The 18,868-nt window shown below is 35.7% G+C and overlaps 2 protein-coding genes across 3 annotated transcripts; both read right to left on the bottom strand.

The window, feature by feature from the left end:
- Window positions 1-5,021: 5,021 nt before the first annotated feature.
- On the bottom strand, window positions 5,022-7,430 carry LOC106323004. 2 transcript variants are annotated; one of them, XM_013761163.1, is made up of 2 exons: window positions 5,992-7,430; window positions 5,022-5,482 (listed from the first exon to the last, which is right to left on the bottom strand). In XM_013761163.1, exon 1 carries the CDS (start codon window positions 7,182-7,184, stop codon window positions 6,021-6,023), a length of 1,164 nt encoding a protein of 387 aa, XP_013616617.1. In that variant the 5' UTR covers window positions 7,185-7,430; the 3' UTR covers window positions 5,022-5,482; window positions 5,992-6,020. The 2 variants fall into 2 exon arrangements, with proteins under 2 accessions (XP_013616617.1, XP_013616618.1); XM_013761164.1 differs by lacking the exon at window positions 5,022-5,482 and adding an exon at window positions 5,531-5,550.
- Window positions 7,431-12,307: 4,877 nt separating this feature from the next.
- On the bottom strand, window positions 12,308-15,607 carry LOC106324770 (choline/ethanolaminephosphotransferase 2). The gene is made up of 19 exons (XM_013762751.1): window positions 15,446-15,607; window positions 15,042-15,190; window positions 14,900-14,909; window positions 14,775-14,825; window positions 14,617-14,694; window positions 14,447-14,522; window positions 14,348-14,370; window positions 14,169-14,269; window positions 13,991-14,085; window positions 13,839-13,907; window positions 13,694-13,763; window positions 13,546-13,609; window positions 13,418-13,458; window positions 13,238-13,322; window positions 13,096-13,158; window positions 12,959-13,017; window positions 12,739-12,864; window positions 12,595-12,650; window positions 12,308-12,487 (listed from the first exon to the last, which is right to left on the bottom strand). The coding sequence occupies exons 2-18, from the start codon at window positions 15,176-15,178 to the stop codon at window positions 12,629-12,631; spliced, it is 1,170 nt and encodes a 389-aa protein (XP_013618205.1). The 5' UTR covers window positions 15,179-15,190; window positions 15,446-15,607; the 3' UTR covers window positions 12,308-12,487; window positions 12,595-12,628.
- Window positions 15,608-18,868: the final 3,261 nt, after the last annotated feature.

Raw genomic sequence — 18,868 nt, 5'->3', positions numbered from 1 at the left:
CAGAGCTTACGGTACCAATATGACGGATCTTACGGTGGCGATAACGACTTCGACGAAGGAGGGAGGAGTCTCTTCCATTAAGTGCCCTATACTAAACGCAACAAACTATACAGTGTGGGCCATGAGAATGAGAATTCTCCTTAGGGTTCATAAGGTCTGGGAAATTGTTGAGACCGAAGCAAGGGACGATGCCAAGAATGATATGGCTATGGTGCTTCTGTTTCAATCAATACCCGAGACTCTTATCCTACAGGTAGGCGAGCTAAGCACGGCAAAGAAAGTATGAGACGCAATCAAAGCAAGAAACGTCGGAGCAGAGAGAGTAAAGGAAGCTCGATTGCAGACTCTAATGGCGGAGTTTGATCATCTCAAGATGAAGGATACAGAGATGATTGATAATTTCGTTGGAAAGCTTTCTGAGATATCATCAAAGTCATCTAGCCTGGGTGAAGAGATCGAAGAAACCAAACTTGTTAAGAAATTTCTAAAGTGTCTTCCCCGGAGAAAATACATTCATGTAGTGGCGGCTTTGGAGCAGGTACTGGATCTAAAAACAACCAGTTTTGAGGACATTGTAGGACGTCTCAAAGCATATGAGGAGCGTGTTGCAGAGGAAGAAGAAGTTCCAGAAGAACATGGCAAGTTGATGTATGCAAACAGCGACACACAATCAAATCGCGGTGGTTTCAATGGAGACAATCGGTACAGAGGCCGTGGAGGAAGATATCAAAACAGGGGACGAGGTCGCGGGAGATACTACACTCCGCGTGACGCATCACGCGTCACCTGTTACCGCTGTGACAAGTTGGGCCATTACGTGATGGATTGTCCTGACCTCAAACTGAAGCTTCAGGAGGCACAAGAAGTGGAGAAAGATGATACTCAAGAGGCTGATGAGCTTATGCTTCATGAGGTTGTTTATTTGAATGAAGAAAAGGCGCTTCCAAGCAAGTACGAAGTAGGTAATGACGAAGATAACATCTGGTACCTCGACAACGGAGCTAGAAATCATATGAGTGGTGATAGGAGATATTTTTCGAGCATTGATGAGACCATTACTGGAAAAGTCAGATTTGGCGACGACTCTCGCATTGATATCAAAGGAAAGGGGTCTATCGAGTTCTTGGACAGAAACGGAGAACCACGAAAGATTCTAGACATTTACTATATACCAGATCTAAAGAGTAATATTATATCTTTAGGACAGGCTACAGAGTCGGGTTGCGACATAAGAATGAAGGATGAATATCTCATAATGTATGATCGTGAGGGAAAGCTGATTGCTAAGGCTGCTAGGTCGAAAAATCGCCTGTACAAAGTTCGAATGAAGATAAAGAAGACAATGAGTTTACTCACAACTGAAACAAGTAGTTTTCTGCGCTGGCATTCAAGGTTAGGACATATCAATTTGGAGACAATGTGATCAATGGTTCAACGAAGGCTGGTTGTTGGTGTTCCACAAATCAATATCGAGAAGAATGTAAGCGGTTCTTGCTTACTTGGCAAACAAGCCAGACAATCCTTCCCGCAAACAACAACCTACAGAGCTGAGAAGCTGCTTGAGCTTATACATGGTGACTTATGTGGTCCCATAACACCAACCACAAGTGCTGGAAACAGGTATATCTTCGTCCTAATTGATGATCATTCAAGATATATGTGGACTATTCTACTTAAAGAGAAGAGCGAGGCGTTTAGTAAGTTCAAAGTCTTTAAGAAACGAGTAGAGCAGGAGACAAAAGCAAAGATACAAACCCTAAGAACGGATAGGGGAGGAGAGTTTTTATCAAACGAATTCCATGAGTACTGCGAAGAATCAGGTATCAGGAGGCATCTTACAGCACCCTATAGCCCTCAACAGAATGGTGTCGTCGAGAGACGCAACAGGACGTTGTTAGAGATGACCAAAAGCTGCTTGAAGCACATGAATGTCCCAAACTACTTGTGGGGAGAAGGAATCAGACACTCCACCTATTTGTTGAACAGAATAGCTACGAGGGCATTAAAGGATGTTACTCCGTATCAGGCTTTCCGAGGAAAGAAGCCAAATATTGCTCATCTGCGAACCTTTGGATGCATCTGTTATGCAAAGATAGAATCGAAGCTGTTAAAGAAACTCGATGACAGATCACGACTATTAGTTCATCTTGGCACAGAACCAGGATCAAAGGCATATCGATTACTTGATCCTCAAGCTAAGCGAATAGTTGTCAGCCGAGATGTTGTATTCGATGAAACGAAGGGATGGAATTGGAAGTAAGCTGACGCAGAAGATAGCCAAGTACGTGATTTCAAAGTTGTTGTAGGAGCTTTCGGAAATTATGGCATTGAGGGAGAAGAAACATAGCAAAGTAAGGTCGAGTTGGTGAAACCTAGCTCTAATGAAAATATTGAAACAGAGGAGAGTGATACAACCGATGAAGATGAAGAAGAGATGACACAAGACGGTGATCCACCGGGGCTAAGGCGTTCAGAGAGACAAAGATTAAGACCAAAATATCTGGAAGACTATGTGTTGGTAGCCGAGTATGAAGGAGACAAGCTACTGCTAACCCTAAACGATGAACCAAGCAGCTTCGAGCAGGCAAAAGAGCTTAAAGAATGGATTCTCGCGTGTGAAGATGAGATAAAGTCGATCACTAAACTAGACTATTGGAGTCTAGTTGAGCTGCCACAGGGAGCGAGCCGATAGGCTTAAAATGGGTGTTCAAAATTAAGCGAAACGCAGATGGCAGTATTCACAAATACAAAGCTCGTTTGGTCGCAAAAGGATATGTGCAGAAACATGGGATAGACTATGAAGAAGTGTTTGCTCCTGTGGCTCGAATCGAAACCATGCGGCTACTAATCAACCTTGCAGCTTCTCATGGATGGGAAATTCATCATCTCGATGTCAAAACTGCGTTTCTGCATGGAGACTTAAAAAAAACAGTATATTTTACACAACCAAAAGGATTTGAGGTTAAAGGAAGTGAGAGGAAGGTTTATCTACTGAGAAAGGCATTATATGGCCTTAAGCAAGCACCTCGAGCTTGGAACTACAAGCTAAACAAAATCTTGTTAGGTTTTCGGTTCGAGAGATGCTTGAAGGAACCTTCTGTGTATCGAAGGTCAGTGAGCGGAGATCTTCTAGTGGTTGCTGTGTATGTTGACGATTTGTTTGTGACAGGAACAAGTCTGAAACAGATTAAAGAGTTTAAGGCTGAGATGGCGATGAAGTTCGAGATGAGTGATCTAGGCAGGCTTACTTACTATCTGGGGATTGAAGTGAATCAACATGCAGAGGGTATCTCTTTGTGTCAGAACCGGTATGCTCTGAAGATACTAGAGGAAGCCGGGATGAGCTCTTGCAATTCAGTTCAAACGCCAATGGAGATGGGGCTCAAGCTAGCCAAGTCTGAAAAGGAAAGAGATATCGATGCAACTAACTATAGAAAGATTATTGGATGTTTCCGTTCTCTACTCCATACTAGACCGGACTTGTCATATTGCATTGGGGTATTAAGCTGGTATATGGCAAACCCGAAGGAATCGCATGGCATAGCAATAAAACAGTGTCTACGGTACTTGCAAGGTACTACTACGCTTGGTCTAAACTTCGGGAGGTCAAAGGATGAAGAGATGAAGCTAGTTGGCTACAGCGACAGTTCTTATAATACAGATCCTGATGATGGAAGGAGTGTAACGGGACATATATTTTATCTTGGCCAGAGTCCTATCACCTGGTGTTCTCAAAAACAAGAGACAGTTGCGCTATCATCATGTGAAGCTGAGTTCATGGCAGCGACAGAGGCAGCAAGACAAGCGATCTGGTTGCAAGATCTCCTTGGAGAGATCACGGGAGCTCTATTCAAAAGGACCACCATACGCATCGACAATCGATCGACTATTGCACTTTCAAAAAATCCGGTGTTTCATGGGCGCAGCAAACATATACATTCAAGGTATCATTTTATCAGAGAATGTGTTGAGAAAGAGTTACTAGAAGTTGAGCATGTACCGGGGAGTGAGCAAAAGGCAGATGTTCTAACTAAAGCATCGGGAAGAGTCAAGTATAAAGAGATGAGAGATCTCATAGGCATTCAAGACTTGAAAGATATGAAGTTCAAGCTTAAGGAGAAGACTGTTGAAGTAAGCTTGAAGAAAGCTTGAGCGTCAAGCTATCCTAATCCTAAGTAGTTTAGGATCTTTATGAGATAAGGATCAAAGTGTATTTAGGAGTTATCTACTTATAAGTGTTTCCTTTTAGGATTAGGATATCTAAAGTCTTATATAAACACAATGTCATTTGATGATATTAGTGTGAGTTGTGTGATTGAGTGCTTGTGGTTTTGAGTGAGTTTCCACAAGAGATTAATAAGAAGAATTAGTTCTTGTTATTCATTGAGTTCATACACACACCAAACGAGTTTAAACAACAATAGATCCTCTCAATGCATTTAAACAGTGATTAGAAAAATGTAATGATGTTTATATCTCATATATCCAACCAATAACTAATGCAATCACAAACGCTGCAGAGAATACAGCAGCAAACCAACATAGGAAAGCACATAAGATTCAATACTAACGAGTGAACTACATTTTTCTCATCACTGTTTACATGCATTAAGAGTTACAGCATCTATATCTTTATCAGGGAGTAATTGCTATATCTATATCTCATATCTGGTGGGTTATTATTGTGCGATGATAAGCTTTTGCTGGCCTTGAAGCTCCAAATCATCTTCATGATGTTTGTTCGACCCTTGAAATTTCAGAATGTTTATACTGAACCCGTCTTTGGAATCATCATCATCGCTACGGCTATGAAGATTGTATTAGGCTTAACATGGGCCTAGGCTGGAAATTTTCGCTATATTGCTTTAGTTTGGACCACTATACAACATTATTCCTAGGCATCAGCCTATAATAATGTAGTTCAATCGTAAGAATGAATCTTTAAAGCAAAATCGTTGTTAGAAAGTGTGCAAACATAAAAACTTGAAGAACTGTTTTAAAGTGGTAAAGAGACAGAATTATGTTTTTAAAAACATTTTTTTTTATTTTGTTTTCTATCATTTCATTTCATACCAAAAAAAAAGATTGATCACACGCTCTACCACCTAACTTTACGAAAAGAAAAAAAACGACCAGAGTGGCTATACCCAGGGACTTAACAATAATGCCCTCAAAAAAAGACTTAACCAAGAACCCAAAAGAGTAGATGAAGAACTACTAGCGAGCTTCATGTTCAGAGATAGTGGGTCTAACCGCAATTGCACAATCTACTTGATATAATGGCTTGAGTAGGTCTGCACAAGTTGGTGTGCAACCGAGCATTTTCTCTCTTTCCAAACCATATAAACAACAGCTTTAAAGATCAGCTTAATGATTGGAGACTATTAGTGTCTGTAGTAGGGGGTTTTAACCACCTCAAACATTCTTCAAATAAGATAGGAGGCGACAGATGGAGACAGATGTTGCCTAGACTCATCAGATCCTGAACACAAGAGACAGTTCAAATATACATCAGCTCCCCAACCCAGCATTCTATCGCGCGTTGATAGTCTGTTCCATAATATTTAGATTCATATACCGAGGACAAGGTGATGAATATAAGCTCATGTCTGAATATTTCAATAGCTTATACACAAGTAAAAAGAATATTAGATTTCTAGTAGATAAAGCTTCTGTGACGCAAGCAGTATCAATGAAAGTTCACAAAGGCTAATCAACCTTCACATGTATTGAATTAAAGTGACCAATAAAATACATTAGAACTCTAAGGTTACCAGTTTACAAAATGAGACTTTGGTTAAAACCGGTTAAGTTGTGTACACTCATAATCACATCTCTTTATCATTTCAAATCACAAAACTTGGAGTCCGATGCGTCGATATATATATATATATTCAACAAAACAAAATGATAAAATCATTAGAGAAAACAAAATTTAAAGCCTTTATTACTAAGATTTGTATCGGATCACTCAAACAGTTCAATTGTTACCTTCAATCTCCATCAGCATCATCAATTCATCATGAATCTCTTTGATGATGATGAAGATGATGATGTCCGAATATCCATTTCCATCCTTTGAAACTTCTTCGACTCTTACTCACCTCTCTATCCTTCTTTGTTAACCGGCAAGACCCTCCTCCTCCATGCTCCAAAACGCCGTCGTTCACCACTACATCTCCTCCTCCAGAGGAATCAAACTTGAGATCTATAAAACCAGGCTCTTCTCCTCCGGTAAAGTAACTCTCTTTCATCGACAAAACCCTTCTCGTGAAACTCATCGCCGACGAGTCACTCTTCCTTGGCGGCGCTTCGTAATTGCTCCTACGTGGATGATTATTGATACTCTGTTTATACTCTGTTTCGCTGAAGTTACTCTTCCTGGGATACTCTGTTTCACTGAAGTTACTCTTCCTCGCCTCGAAACAGCTCCTCCGAGGCGGCTCCGGTTCACTGAAATTACTCCTCCGGTGCTCCGTCGTCTCGCTGAAGTTACTCTTCCTCCCTTCGAAGTTACTCCTCCGATGCTCTGTTATCGTCGCATCGAAAACCCCTAAACCGCCGTTGACGCTGGAGCTTCTCGCGGCGGAGAACGAGCTCCTCGCGCCGGAGTAAGACGATACGTCTTCTTCCGACCCGATAAGGTACCCGTTTCCTCCTCGGAAGCTACAGAGCGATCTCGATCTCGAAACACTCTGTTTCAAAACCCAAGAATCGTTGTCGTTGTTGTTCTTCTCATCGAAAGCTCTGTCCTTTCTCGGATTAATCCTCCTGAAGAACCTCCCGAGTCTCGAGAATCTATGATGATGCTTCGTCTTGTTAATCTCAACGCAGCTGCTACTACTCCTCTTGAACACCACAACTTCCTCTGTTCTCTTCGGCTTCCTCTGTTTCGTCGCCTCTTCGTCGATGAGAGAAGCGATCCGGAGGACTTTCTCGGCGTCTACGGCGGCGTTTGAGGTTCGGTTAGAAGAGATATCTGAGCAAGAGCAAGAAGAGAGTCTCTGTTCGCCGCATCCTGAGCATACGAGGTTAACTAAACGGTCGTTCAGACAGTACGGACATATTCCGACAGTGGAAACCGATGGATGTTTCCCACAAGAGAGCTCCGACGGTGAGCTGTAGTGAAGCGAGACGTCGTCGTTTCTTCTCTCCATTGCTGTTCTCTTTCCTCTGTCTTTCATTTAGGGCAAGATATAGAAACAGAACATAAAGCAAAAGAGACAAAACAAAAGGCGAAGATCCAGAGAAGTGAAGATGACGACGATCGGATCTTTAGATTAGAGTTTCTTTAGACTTTTTCTTTTTGTTTTTTCTCGGATTTTGATGAGAGACTGAGAGGTTTTGAAAGTGTAACGACGCTTAGCTATAGGCTTGTTTGCTTTAGCTTTACGTTTTCTTTTTATTTTTTTTGCTGGGTCTTTTTATTTTTTTTCCCTCTTTTCAAATGTCCCACAATTTTGTTTTTCAAATTAAATTTCATCCTTAGAACATGATTACTGGGATTCTTGGACTGAGGTTCTTAGCGGAATATAAGAACCTGTCTCTTAACTTTTAACTAAAAAAATTAAGAACCGGCTCTTAAAACTCTTATTTAAGAATCAGTTCTTAGTTTTTTTAGTTAAAAGTTAAGACACGGGTTCTTATATTCCGCTAAGAACCACACCCTAAGAACCTCCAATAATCATGGTCTTAATGGATGGTTTATTATTATTTTATCTTAATTATTTCCATTATTATTGATATCATATCCTCAAATTTGGGCAAAGTTTACGGGTTCTTTATTACTTTTAGTGTAAAAATATAATAAAACATTTATTTTAATCACTCTTGTTGTTAATTAGCATGGGAATTATGAACTACTAAACGCAATTAGGGAAATTAAACGAATAATTAATTGCTAAAAAGTTAGGGAAATTGTTTTAAAAAAAAAGTTAGGGAAATAAAGGAAAAAGAGAAAGGGTATGATCAAGAAAGCACCTTAGGGTTGTTTTTTACTTTCGTTTTGTTTTTTGAATTTGGTAGAGCCAAGGAAAATTCTAAAAACCAAACTGAAATTTAATTTTATGCCATAGTATTAGTTTATTGTACTAAGTTTTCATGTTCACAAAAACAAATTATACTACCTGTTGTGTCTATATATCTATTTATCTTTCGAATGCATTGTGGCGGCAAGATAATAGATATATCAATACACTCGAGCCCGAGAGAACATGACTTCTTAATTTTTTAGAGAGACCATATCTACACGACTACCCCAATAGACCAAACACTATTTGATTACTTGGAACTATTTGATCATGAGAAGATGACATTTCCCATAAATAAGTCGGTTCCAGACATTTTGTATGGCTGATTTGTATACTAACATGCACGTCAGTGTCTTGAACCGCGCCCAAGCATATTTACATAAAAACAGAAACATTATTGCACAAATAAACAGAAAAATCCAAACGATTATAAGATGGAAATATATAAAAAGCCAAAAACTAAAGATGGAGTGATGATAAATACAAGGGAATTAACAAAAACATTGAGTACAAGAGGAATATATACGTGGAGATGAATGAACTCATGTGTCTGCCGTTTGTTCTTAAGTCCGTATTAATTCTCTTGCCAGCTTCTTACATTTTTGTATACATATATCATATATATATATGTATATATATAATTAAACAGATAGAACATCTTCATATCTGTATATTTGCAACTATATGTATGTGATTTTTTGGAATAGTAAGCATCCTTGATTTTAGGGATGAGCATGTCATGGCTAGTAGTTTCCTCTAAACTTACCCCTGATAAAACATTCGAGCCGAAGTTCAAATGATTAAATAGCCCACACGACGAATTTTAGATCAAAAGGTTTGAGTAATAGATGTACGTATAATGATTAATTGTGTGCATGCTTTGTCCTTTTCAGTTTGACATTTAATTAAATGTCTTCATTATCTAACATTTTGCTAACACTTTTTTCATATTTGCTAACATTATCTATACTTTATTCTATGGATCCAAGAATAAGATCATTATTGGTAACTTGGTAACTTTGAATAAAATATTTTCGTAAACATATAAACATGGCTAAATAAAATTCATGTGGTGGTTTAGTAGTAGGCGCACTCCAGGGTGTTTTTTTTTTTTCGTCATTAAATACAGACTCATACTGACTCTCTGAACCACTCCGGTAGATATTGATCCATGTGAACGACAAACGACGGTTGTTTCCTGGCACTGCGTGCTAGGCTATCCACTCTTGAATTTTGCGTTCTTGGTACATAGATAATCTCCGAACGTGTGAAAACTTCTTTCAGGGACTTAATATCTTCTTATTTGCAAATGCGGGTCATTCTTCTGGTTCTGAAACCATCTTCACCAACTGAGAACAATCCGTTGCAAATGTAACCTGAAACTGGCGTAAATTTTTCATACATTCCATTGCCCAAAGTAGTGCTTCTATCTCCGCATGTAGAGGGGATAGACAAGCTCGGACATTCCTTGCTCCTAACAACCCATCAAAGCCTTCTAAAGTACTTAGCCAATCTTGCCCAGAGAAAACTTCATTCTCCTTCCAAGAACCATCTGTAAAACACCATCTCTCCGTAATTGATGGGAGAGTCGTAACCTCAGCATGGGACCCTATCCTGGTCTCGGTCAATACATGTGCATCAGCCCAAAGTGTTGACTCTGTTTCTGCCAATTTGAGCGTGTTTCTTGGATCCATGTCCATATTACTGAACATTTTATTGTTCTTTCTTTTCCAAATATACCAAAGTATTCATGCAAATTGATGGTCCTCCATCGGTGGAAAGGCACTCCAGGGTGCTAAGCCACCCGGGTTAGAAAGCATTCTATTACATTTCATCTTATGGCCACACAGATATGGATTTATCTTACGGGCCCATTTGAATATCCGGAATGAAAAATCTATCAAAGGGCTGTACCATCTTTTTGGGGATCAGCTGCACTTCTCCGGTAGGCCTGAGATACCAAAAAAAAAAACTCATTATTGGGTTACACGGTAGAATAAATACCAGAGCAATGTCAAAATTTCAAACGGAGGCGTTCCCTAGGAGCAGCTTTGATTCGTTTGTGTTTTGGTGTTTCAATTGGAGCTCGAATTCATTAACCTTCCCTTATTTTTATTTTTATTTGTGGATCATTTTGTAATATTAGACCAACGCCAGTGAGAGTCCATATTTGGTGTAGTTTTTTTTTCCATGGAACTCCAAAATTATTCCATTACATCAAATTTAGTGTTTTATGAATAGGGTTAAAATTAACTTTGACATAACTCTATTTATCACACTAAATATAAAATAATATTTTTTTTTATTTTCAGTTAATTATAGTCACATTAATATTTTTATTTAGTTTAAATTATAGTTAAAGAAACATATCATATTATTTTGTATATTTAATTTTTCACATTTTTAAACATTAAAAATATTTTAATAATACTATAACTAAATAAATATAATAAATTATATGAAATTCTAACAAAATAAAGATAATTTATTATTATGTACTTTCATTTTTAAATGTGCAAAATTTTAATGTCAACTAAAATTTTACATAAATAAATAAATTACTATGTAAATTAACTAAATTATATTTTTAATAAACAGTGAAAACATATAAATTCTAACAACTAAACATAAGATATAAATGTGATAAAAAAGTCATTAATTAGTCAATTACAAATAATGAATATATTAAAATTATTAAGAATAAATAATAATAATATTTAAAATCTTATATTCTATATAGAATTTGGTGTTGTAATTGGAGATAGAAAATTAAATTGAACACCAAAATATCAAATTTGGTGATCCGGTTGAGTTTCCTAAGTGTTAGAAGATTTATGTATCTTTTTCTTATTGTATTCCATACTCTGAGATTTAAAGTTCAACAATTTTTTTTAAAAAAATCAGACTAAAACAATAGTTTGACTTTCACTAAAAGTTAATAAGTACCAATCGTCTATAACCCGAGGCATGGTATGGCCTAACAACATCATTTTGGTTATAAAGTTATATTGTGGTACATTCATCATACAAGTGTCCTGTGTTTATTCTGCTACGAACTGACGAATACCTGAACTCGAAACGTGAAAATTTTGAGAATGTTATGTCTCTACTGAGTGATCGATTCATAGCCTTTAATGTTTAACGTGACGTGGTGGACTATACAAAATATTTACTCCATTGTCTCTAAATGTTTTGGGTATTTGCATTTTATATTACAAACGCTAATACAAAAAAAAATTGTAGCTAGTAGCCTAGTACTACAAGCTAAAATCCATTATTTTGTACTAACCAGCATTACTCAACATTAAGAAAATCAATTGTTGGCAAAAAAGACACTTAAAATAAAATTACTACGCCCTTAGGAAACATATGAAATCTAAAATGAACTAAACTATATAACAATTTCAACTTGGTCAAATTAAGGCTAAAATAAATATAAAGTATTTTGATAAATTTTTAAAATAGAAGAGAAATGGGTGGGTAAAAAGTAAGATAATGCAAAGTTGGCATGCCCTAGACAGCATGCTTGAACAATAGACATCATTTGGGACATGTCAATGTTATAAGGTAGTTTTGTCTCTTTTAAAATTATTTTTCATCTTTTTAAAAAATAAGAATTTTTTTTTCTGCGTATCTGTGTTAAAATTAAAAAATGTGTTAATAATCATTGTGCTGTATTGTTCCGTTGTTGATTAATTATATTGTTTGTGTTTCATGATTGGATATTCATTCCAAAAGAGACAAGATCATGCTTTTCTCATTTACCTAATTTTAATTATCTTTTCCACACACTTTACTTTCTAAATTTCCATGTCGGTCTAGTGTGGTTAGTTCTAAACCAGCTGCGAAAACCATCAGTACCGACAAAGTTAGAGGTCCATATAGTATGATTTTTGTGGCATCTTTTCATATGTTTTTATTATCATTTATTTATTGTTCCGACAAAGTTAGAGGTCCATACTCTAATACCAGCCTAACCATGTGATAACTAATGATATTTTTTATTTTATGGAAAGCATATACATGTGATAACTAAGTTGAGCTAGATCCGAATGAGAAATCACCCTAGTGAGTGTTCTATGGTGTTGCTAAAATGCATTGTTGTATACATAGTAAAACTGATGTGGTCAAAAACTTTGTACCAATTTAACTTAATGGTAAACAAAATAGTCGATGTTTGAATAAAAAAAAATTTAAACACATAACTAAAACAATATAAGCAAACAGCAATACGATGGCAAAAGATTGTAATCACAAAAACGAAATTCATCAAATAATAATCATATAAAAATCCTGCTTTTTTAGAAACATTGCAAAAAAGGTTCTACATGAATAAACTATTTTGAGCAAACAAGAAAAACAAACAAAATAAAAACATTTTCCAAAAACATTACGATCAATCGTTTAGTTTCAGTACAAAAATATTCAGATTCGTGTTGTGATCTGCATTATCCTACCTGTAAAAGAGAGAAAAATGTTATGAACAGACAGAACAAAGACCTATTAACCAACACTCAAGTTCTTAAGGTACGGAAGAAGAAAGCTAACACCTGAAAAAGCATACCTTAAGATTTGTTTTTCCTTTTTAAATGTTTCCTTCAAGCTTCTTTGCGCGTAATCCTGATGAAATAGTGTAAATGAAATCAAGTTTTCGTAAACTATAATTATAAAAAATGGTTAAAAGTAACAGAGATATATTAATTCAAACCTGAAGCAGTAGATTCCAAGTGCAGTAGTGATCTCATGAATGACTGAAGTTGCAAAATGCAAATATAGTGCCATCGTGAATATACAATAACCAAGAAGAACCCAAAACTCATCCACAAGAGGATCCCTACACATAGATTAACACACTCTAATGTATTAAAGACTATCAACATGATGAAAAGGAAGGCAAAAGCCGAACTAAGGGAGAAGAAAGAACATACCCGTCGTTGAGTCTAGCAGTTAGAGCATTCGCTAGTGCAAAGGGAAGGTAAAGCAGTGACTGCACAAAAGAAAGGTTAATGAGGACTATGAAGAAAAAAAATAGACAGAAAGAGAAGAAGTTTTATCGGTTTTTTACCAGACACATGTTTGTTTTTAATCCTTTTGGCTCATCACATAAGTGAGCTAGAATCATTCTTCCCTGGAATCATAAACCATTGACTAATGCTCAGCTTTCAATTTCATTATGTAACAATGAATACGAACTCGAAACCGCTTACCACAAGGAATCCAAAAGCAAGACCAGTTCCTAATACAACTAAGTGAGGATAGTTTCCTATGAGATCAATTGGAGACAAGTAATCCCTAGAGGGACAAGAAGACCAATACGGCTCAATGAGTGAATGGGAGTAAGTTAAGGAGAGAGAGAGATAAGACAAAACTAAAAGCAAGACATGTACCAAGTCAAAACTCCTGCAAGTAGGACGGCGAAGGGATATAGCTGAACACACGCACACAAACATTGACGTTACACACACAACTTAATATAAGTATCCATTGAATAAATTTTTAGTCTAGGAGATTATACCATAGCTAATGCTAGAAGCATGCTTCCTTTTCTTGTGTGCACAACTTTGTACACATTATACACGCTGTAGAACAAAGCAGTGTAGGTGTGAGCAGAGTATTGCATAGAAGAAAAAAAACATAAGATCGATGAATTTTGGAAGACTGACTTGAATGCAACGGTTGGTATAACAGCAAAAACAATCATTGAGAATAGTACTACTCTGGACATTTGAATCTCTGGAAAAAAAACCCGAGAAAAGTTTCAGTAAACTTGCAGTGAGAATAGTTAAGGAAAAGATTTGAGATTTTCACCGTTCAAAAACGGCACCCAACTCAATAAAGGAATCGACTTCCCAAACTGCTGAGCCCACCATTCAGCACCTTTAAGATGAAAAAAAAATATGTCAAAAGGATTCAAAAGAAATGTAAGTGAATGAAATTTTCTTAGATTGTTTGAAGCTTACCAACAAAGGCTGTGAAGAAGTGGCCACAGTATATAAGTGCAAGACCTTCTGTAGGACCATTGACTACCGGAAGAATAAGTGTATTGGTGAAATAGCTAAAATTACAAAAGAGTCATAGAGCAAAAAGTATTAGAGATGAAACAGAGTTGAAAGATTGAAGTGAAAAAAAAAGACTTACTGTTCCCACGTTGCTCCAAAGAAAGGAACAGCTGCAATAACCCAAAACCAGAAAGTATCTCTTCCACACATAGCAGTGCTTCCATATGCCATTGTTTCAAACTGTTTTCAATTTCATTTTTAGTATGAACTTATAAACTCATCTACATGATAATAAGGAGACGAAAGAAAAAGGTTTACCGCACAAGCAAGTGCATCACAACCTACAAATATTAAACTAATGTCAGCAACATAACCCAAAAAATAGATGATAGAGAGAAGGTGGAACATTGAGACTACCATGATCAAAAAGCTCTCCTAGTGGGCTAGAGGAGCTTGTTCTTCGTGCTTGCTTCCCATCCAAACCATCAAATGTCTAAATCATTAACCATAAGTGTTCAAAACATGTCAGCAAAAAACACTTAACAACCAGAAGAAAAGTCGGATCCTTAAGAGCAAAGGAAGCGCACCTGATACAAAAACAGAAGCAGTCCATGTGCGAAGTGAACCCATCGAGGAGGAGGAGAATCCAACAGAGGCGAGGATACCTACACACAATTTGAAGACATCCCATAAGTGTTTTATTCAACTAAAGCAAGCAAAAAACCTTTTCAGAGGAATAACTCACATAGCCTAACAGCGCAGATGTGACAAGAAACATGAACCCCATTAGTGTTATCTACAGAACAAACAAATCCATAAGTATAATATTAAGACTAGAAACATAAATGCAAGATAGGATTCACATTATACCATGTTAGGCCTGGATAGTGGATCCAAAAGGTAGTAAGGGAACACATGAAAAAAAAAAGGATAAGATAAGCAGAAACGTTATCATTCAATCTCAAGGAATCAAGAAAGAGTTTAAGAACTGCCTTAAAGGATGGATACTTACGGCATCCAAAGAGGGAAGATGTTGACTAGACGAGTCCAAAAAGGGTTGAGAAGGTATTTGTAAAGATAAGAGTGATCCACACCACTGTATTTGTATCTATGAAGAGCTGCTACACCATGTGCTCCTATGTAACCCATTCTAAAATCAACCTGTCAAAGATAACAAAAAGAAAATGTCAGTAAAGCATGGATCTTTCCGTGTCAAGACAAACACTTTTCAAGTACCCTATAATGTCTAAAGCATATAGCCACGAAATGAGCATGACCCATCTGAAAAAAGAGATGCTCTAAAAAATTCAACAAAATACACCAACTCCGAGAAGAGAAGAGATCTTCAGAAAAGACTGTAGATTCGATCTGAAGAAGCTAAAGACGATAAAAGGAGTTAAGGAGAAGAGTACTTACGACGATGAAGATTTGCTGCTACAAAACCGAAGAGGGAATAATGCAGAGGCGGCACAGAATCTAGAGAGAGAGAGAGCTTGTTGGTGCTTATTATGCTAATGAGTCTCTTCTCTCTCTCTCTCTTGTGCGTCCTAAAGGAGGCGAAGCGGGACGAGACTAGAAAGGAGGGGGACGAGACTAGAAAGGAGGACTTGCGTACCATCTTTATTTTAATATATCGAGTATTTTCTATAATCAGTCCCCTGTTTTATATATATAAATAAATATTTTTATACTACAACTGATATTTGATCAAAAATAAATAAATACTACAACTGATATTTTATATAATAATGAAGTATGATTTATTTTGGATGTTTTATTCCAAAATACAAAAAACCCGGTTTCAGTTTTTTTTTCCTCATTAAATTCTGATTCAGATATGGATTAAGAAGAGAAATTATTATAAATACCACAAGTTAAGTATCATTTTCCAAAAATACCACCAATCAAAAAATATACTAAAATTTGAGTTTAAGCTTTATTGATTATTATTGTTAAGAGTTTAATATTAAAGGGTTGGGGTTGGATTTATAAATGTTCTATAAATATTAAAAAATTAGTTTAGTGTTTTTTTACCATAAATTTAAGGTATTTTTGAAAATAGTTATTCATTAATGGTAAATTTGAAAAATGGTATCAAAATTTTGGTAGAATTGAAATTTCTCCGGTTAAGAATTAGTCCATTCCTATAAATCACTTGAATCAAATATTCAAATGTACAAGAATAATTGAGCTTATTTTTTTTTTGCTTGAATTGAGTTTTAGTTATTAAACTGATCTGAATATAATAATTTCGTACTATATGAAGTAATTTTCGTGGATGAAGAATTCACTAGTGACTGCATGATCAAAGAAATTTGCGCAAAATAATATATAAAAATTTATCTGAAAAGTTGAATAGATGAAAATAATACTTGTAGTCAAATTTTATATTCACTAAAAATTGAAGAACAAATTATATTTTTAATAAATTAATCCATGTTTATAACTTAACAAACAATAATGTAACAAAAATTTTGAATATTTTTTTGAAAAGCAATAAATTATTGTAGTAATTTTTTAAAAATGGTTACCAATTGAAGCGGAAGAATATTATGAGGATATAAGACTTTGACTTACCATTTATCTACATTTCCAGTGGTTTTGATATTTTGGTTCAGTGGAGTACGTCTGAACGTGTCGTACGCGATGTAGATTGATAGAAACTATAAACGAAAATGCGTGCATGGTTAAATAAAATGCAAACATTAATGTAATTAATTATAAGATGTTGAGTATACTTAAACGGAAGTTAAATTGCATATTCAATCCTTTTTCTTTACACGTACACCAAAGAGAGAGGTTGTTCTATAGTTTTTCTACATTTGAAAAAGATCAAGAATCATATTCTTCTTTCATATAATTATTTTTTTGTTGGCCTCGAAATTTGAAATTTTCCTTCAAGGAATATGGCCTCTGCATTTTATATTGTAGACAAAATCAAAGTTGCTTTCCTTTTATCATTTCCACAAAATTTACTTTTAAAGTATTGTATACAAACATTACAAATGACCACGACCCATCCATGACTTATATTCTATATGTAACTTTATAAATAGTATGAAAGTATGGGAACTTTGTAATGTAACTTTATAAATAGTATGAAAGTATGGGAGCTTTGTATGTAACGCAAGATTACATGTTAAAATAACGATGAAACCAAGAACTTTCGCATGGATTTTTGTCGAATAATATAGTAGTGCCGTATCTTGCATCGAGAAGAATATAATAATTCATTGTTGGTGTAATAGTTTAGCTGTATTTTTATTTTATTTTATTTTTCAGAAACGATGTAGCTGTATATTTGTTTAAGCAAGTTGAACAAAATGATCACGTGTTCGAGATTGTTCCTTTTCCAAGTTTAAGAGATCTTGTGCAACCATTAACAACTCCTAGTCAATGGGTTTGGTAAACTGCATGCGTAGCCAAACCTCCGAAATGGTGTATAAAAAACTTCAGAATAGAAGACCAAAGGCATGACCAATTTTTCCGCTTCCACTCGTAAACGCAGTTTTTGCGGTTGGTAACGGTTGGTAGTTTTTTGCAATCAAAGAAAATACTATAAATCGCTTCAAATCGTTCTAAACTTCTAAAATTCAAAAACTGGTTGCAACTAACATTTACTGCTGCGGACGGTTGCGATATGATAATATTTTTTAAAAAAGATTTATAGATATAAAAATAAAAATATTCAGTTAAAATTTTAAATTGAAATAATATAAATACTAAAATATGTATATATATATCTCATATTTAAATTTATATTAGAAAAATTTAAAAGAAATTATGTCTATAATTTTTTTAAAGATTTAATAATATAATTTATAAATATAATTTTAATATTTCTTATAATACTATAATTTTAATATTTCTTATAATAATATGATTTTAATATTTTATAATTATAAAAAATATAAATGTTGTTATTTTATTATTTAACCACTATTGTGTTTAATAGTGAACCACTCATAAGTATCCTGCAAACATACCAATTTCTAATCGTTGTACCAAATCTTTTAATAACATTTGAAACCGCAACCATCCGTATCCACAAACGCCCAAACTGCAACCGTTGCGATTACACTAATTAGATCCTAAGAGAACATACCACAACACTCGGTCATTATATTTAAAATTTTAAATAAATAAAAAGGTTCATATTGCGTACTTGCTACTTACACATAATGATGTTTTAAGTTAAAACTTGAGTTTATTACACACATGGGCAGTTTCAAGTTTTCTTTTACACAATAGAGCAGTTCCCACTACAAAGGTAGTTTTTCGATGGAAAGACTCCAAAAAGCGTAACTGGTCATTTCATTTAGTTAGGTTAATTATTTTATTATATTTTTGGTTCGGTTTTTGAATTTCGAAGCGGAGTGGTGGGGTCGTGTTATTAATTACTTTCACCTTTACCTTTTGACAAACATCAGTTACCGAGAGTAAATCTCGAAACTCTGTTTGAGAGGAATAAGAGGCGATTTCCGACCGGTGAGACTTTAACATCGTACATTGAAGATTCCGGCGACGATGTCGAGAAGACGGAGTCTGCGGCTGAAAGCGAACGTAGGTGATTAGGGTGATAACTGATTTGATTTTTTAATTTTTTGCCCTTTGTAAATAAATATCTTTTTGTTTCCGAAGGTGGTGAAGTGGGGGGGGGGGGGGGGGAGCGGCGAAGAGGCGCATGGCCTTGATGATTTTAAAGAACTTCTGTCTGGGAGACTTTTTGCGACATACCGACTCCCAAGCGAGAGACATAATCTGAAATCTGGGAATCTCGGGGGTGTTGGAGAGGATGAAATGGGAGGAGAGAGAAAGAAAGAAGTTCAATACATACAG

Source organism: Brassica oleracea, chromosome C2, assembly GCF_000695525.1.
Source record: "Brassica oleracea var. oleracea cultivar TO1000 chromosome C2, BOL, whole genome shotgun sequence".
Taxonomy (NCBI): domain Eukaryota; kingdom Viridiplantae; phylum Streptophyta; class Magnoliopsida; order Brassicales; family Brassicaceae; genus Brassica; species Brassica oleracea.
The sequence above is the reverse complement of the archived record's forward strand: the minus strand, read 5'-3'. Positions and strand labels throughout refer to the sequence as shown.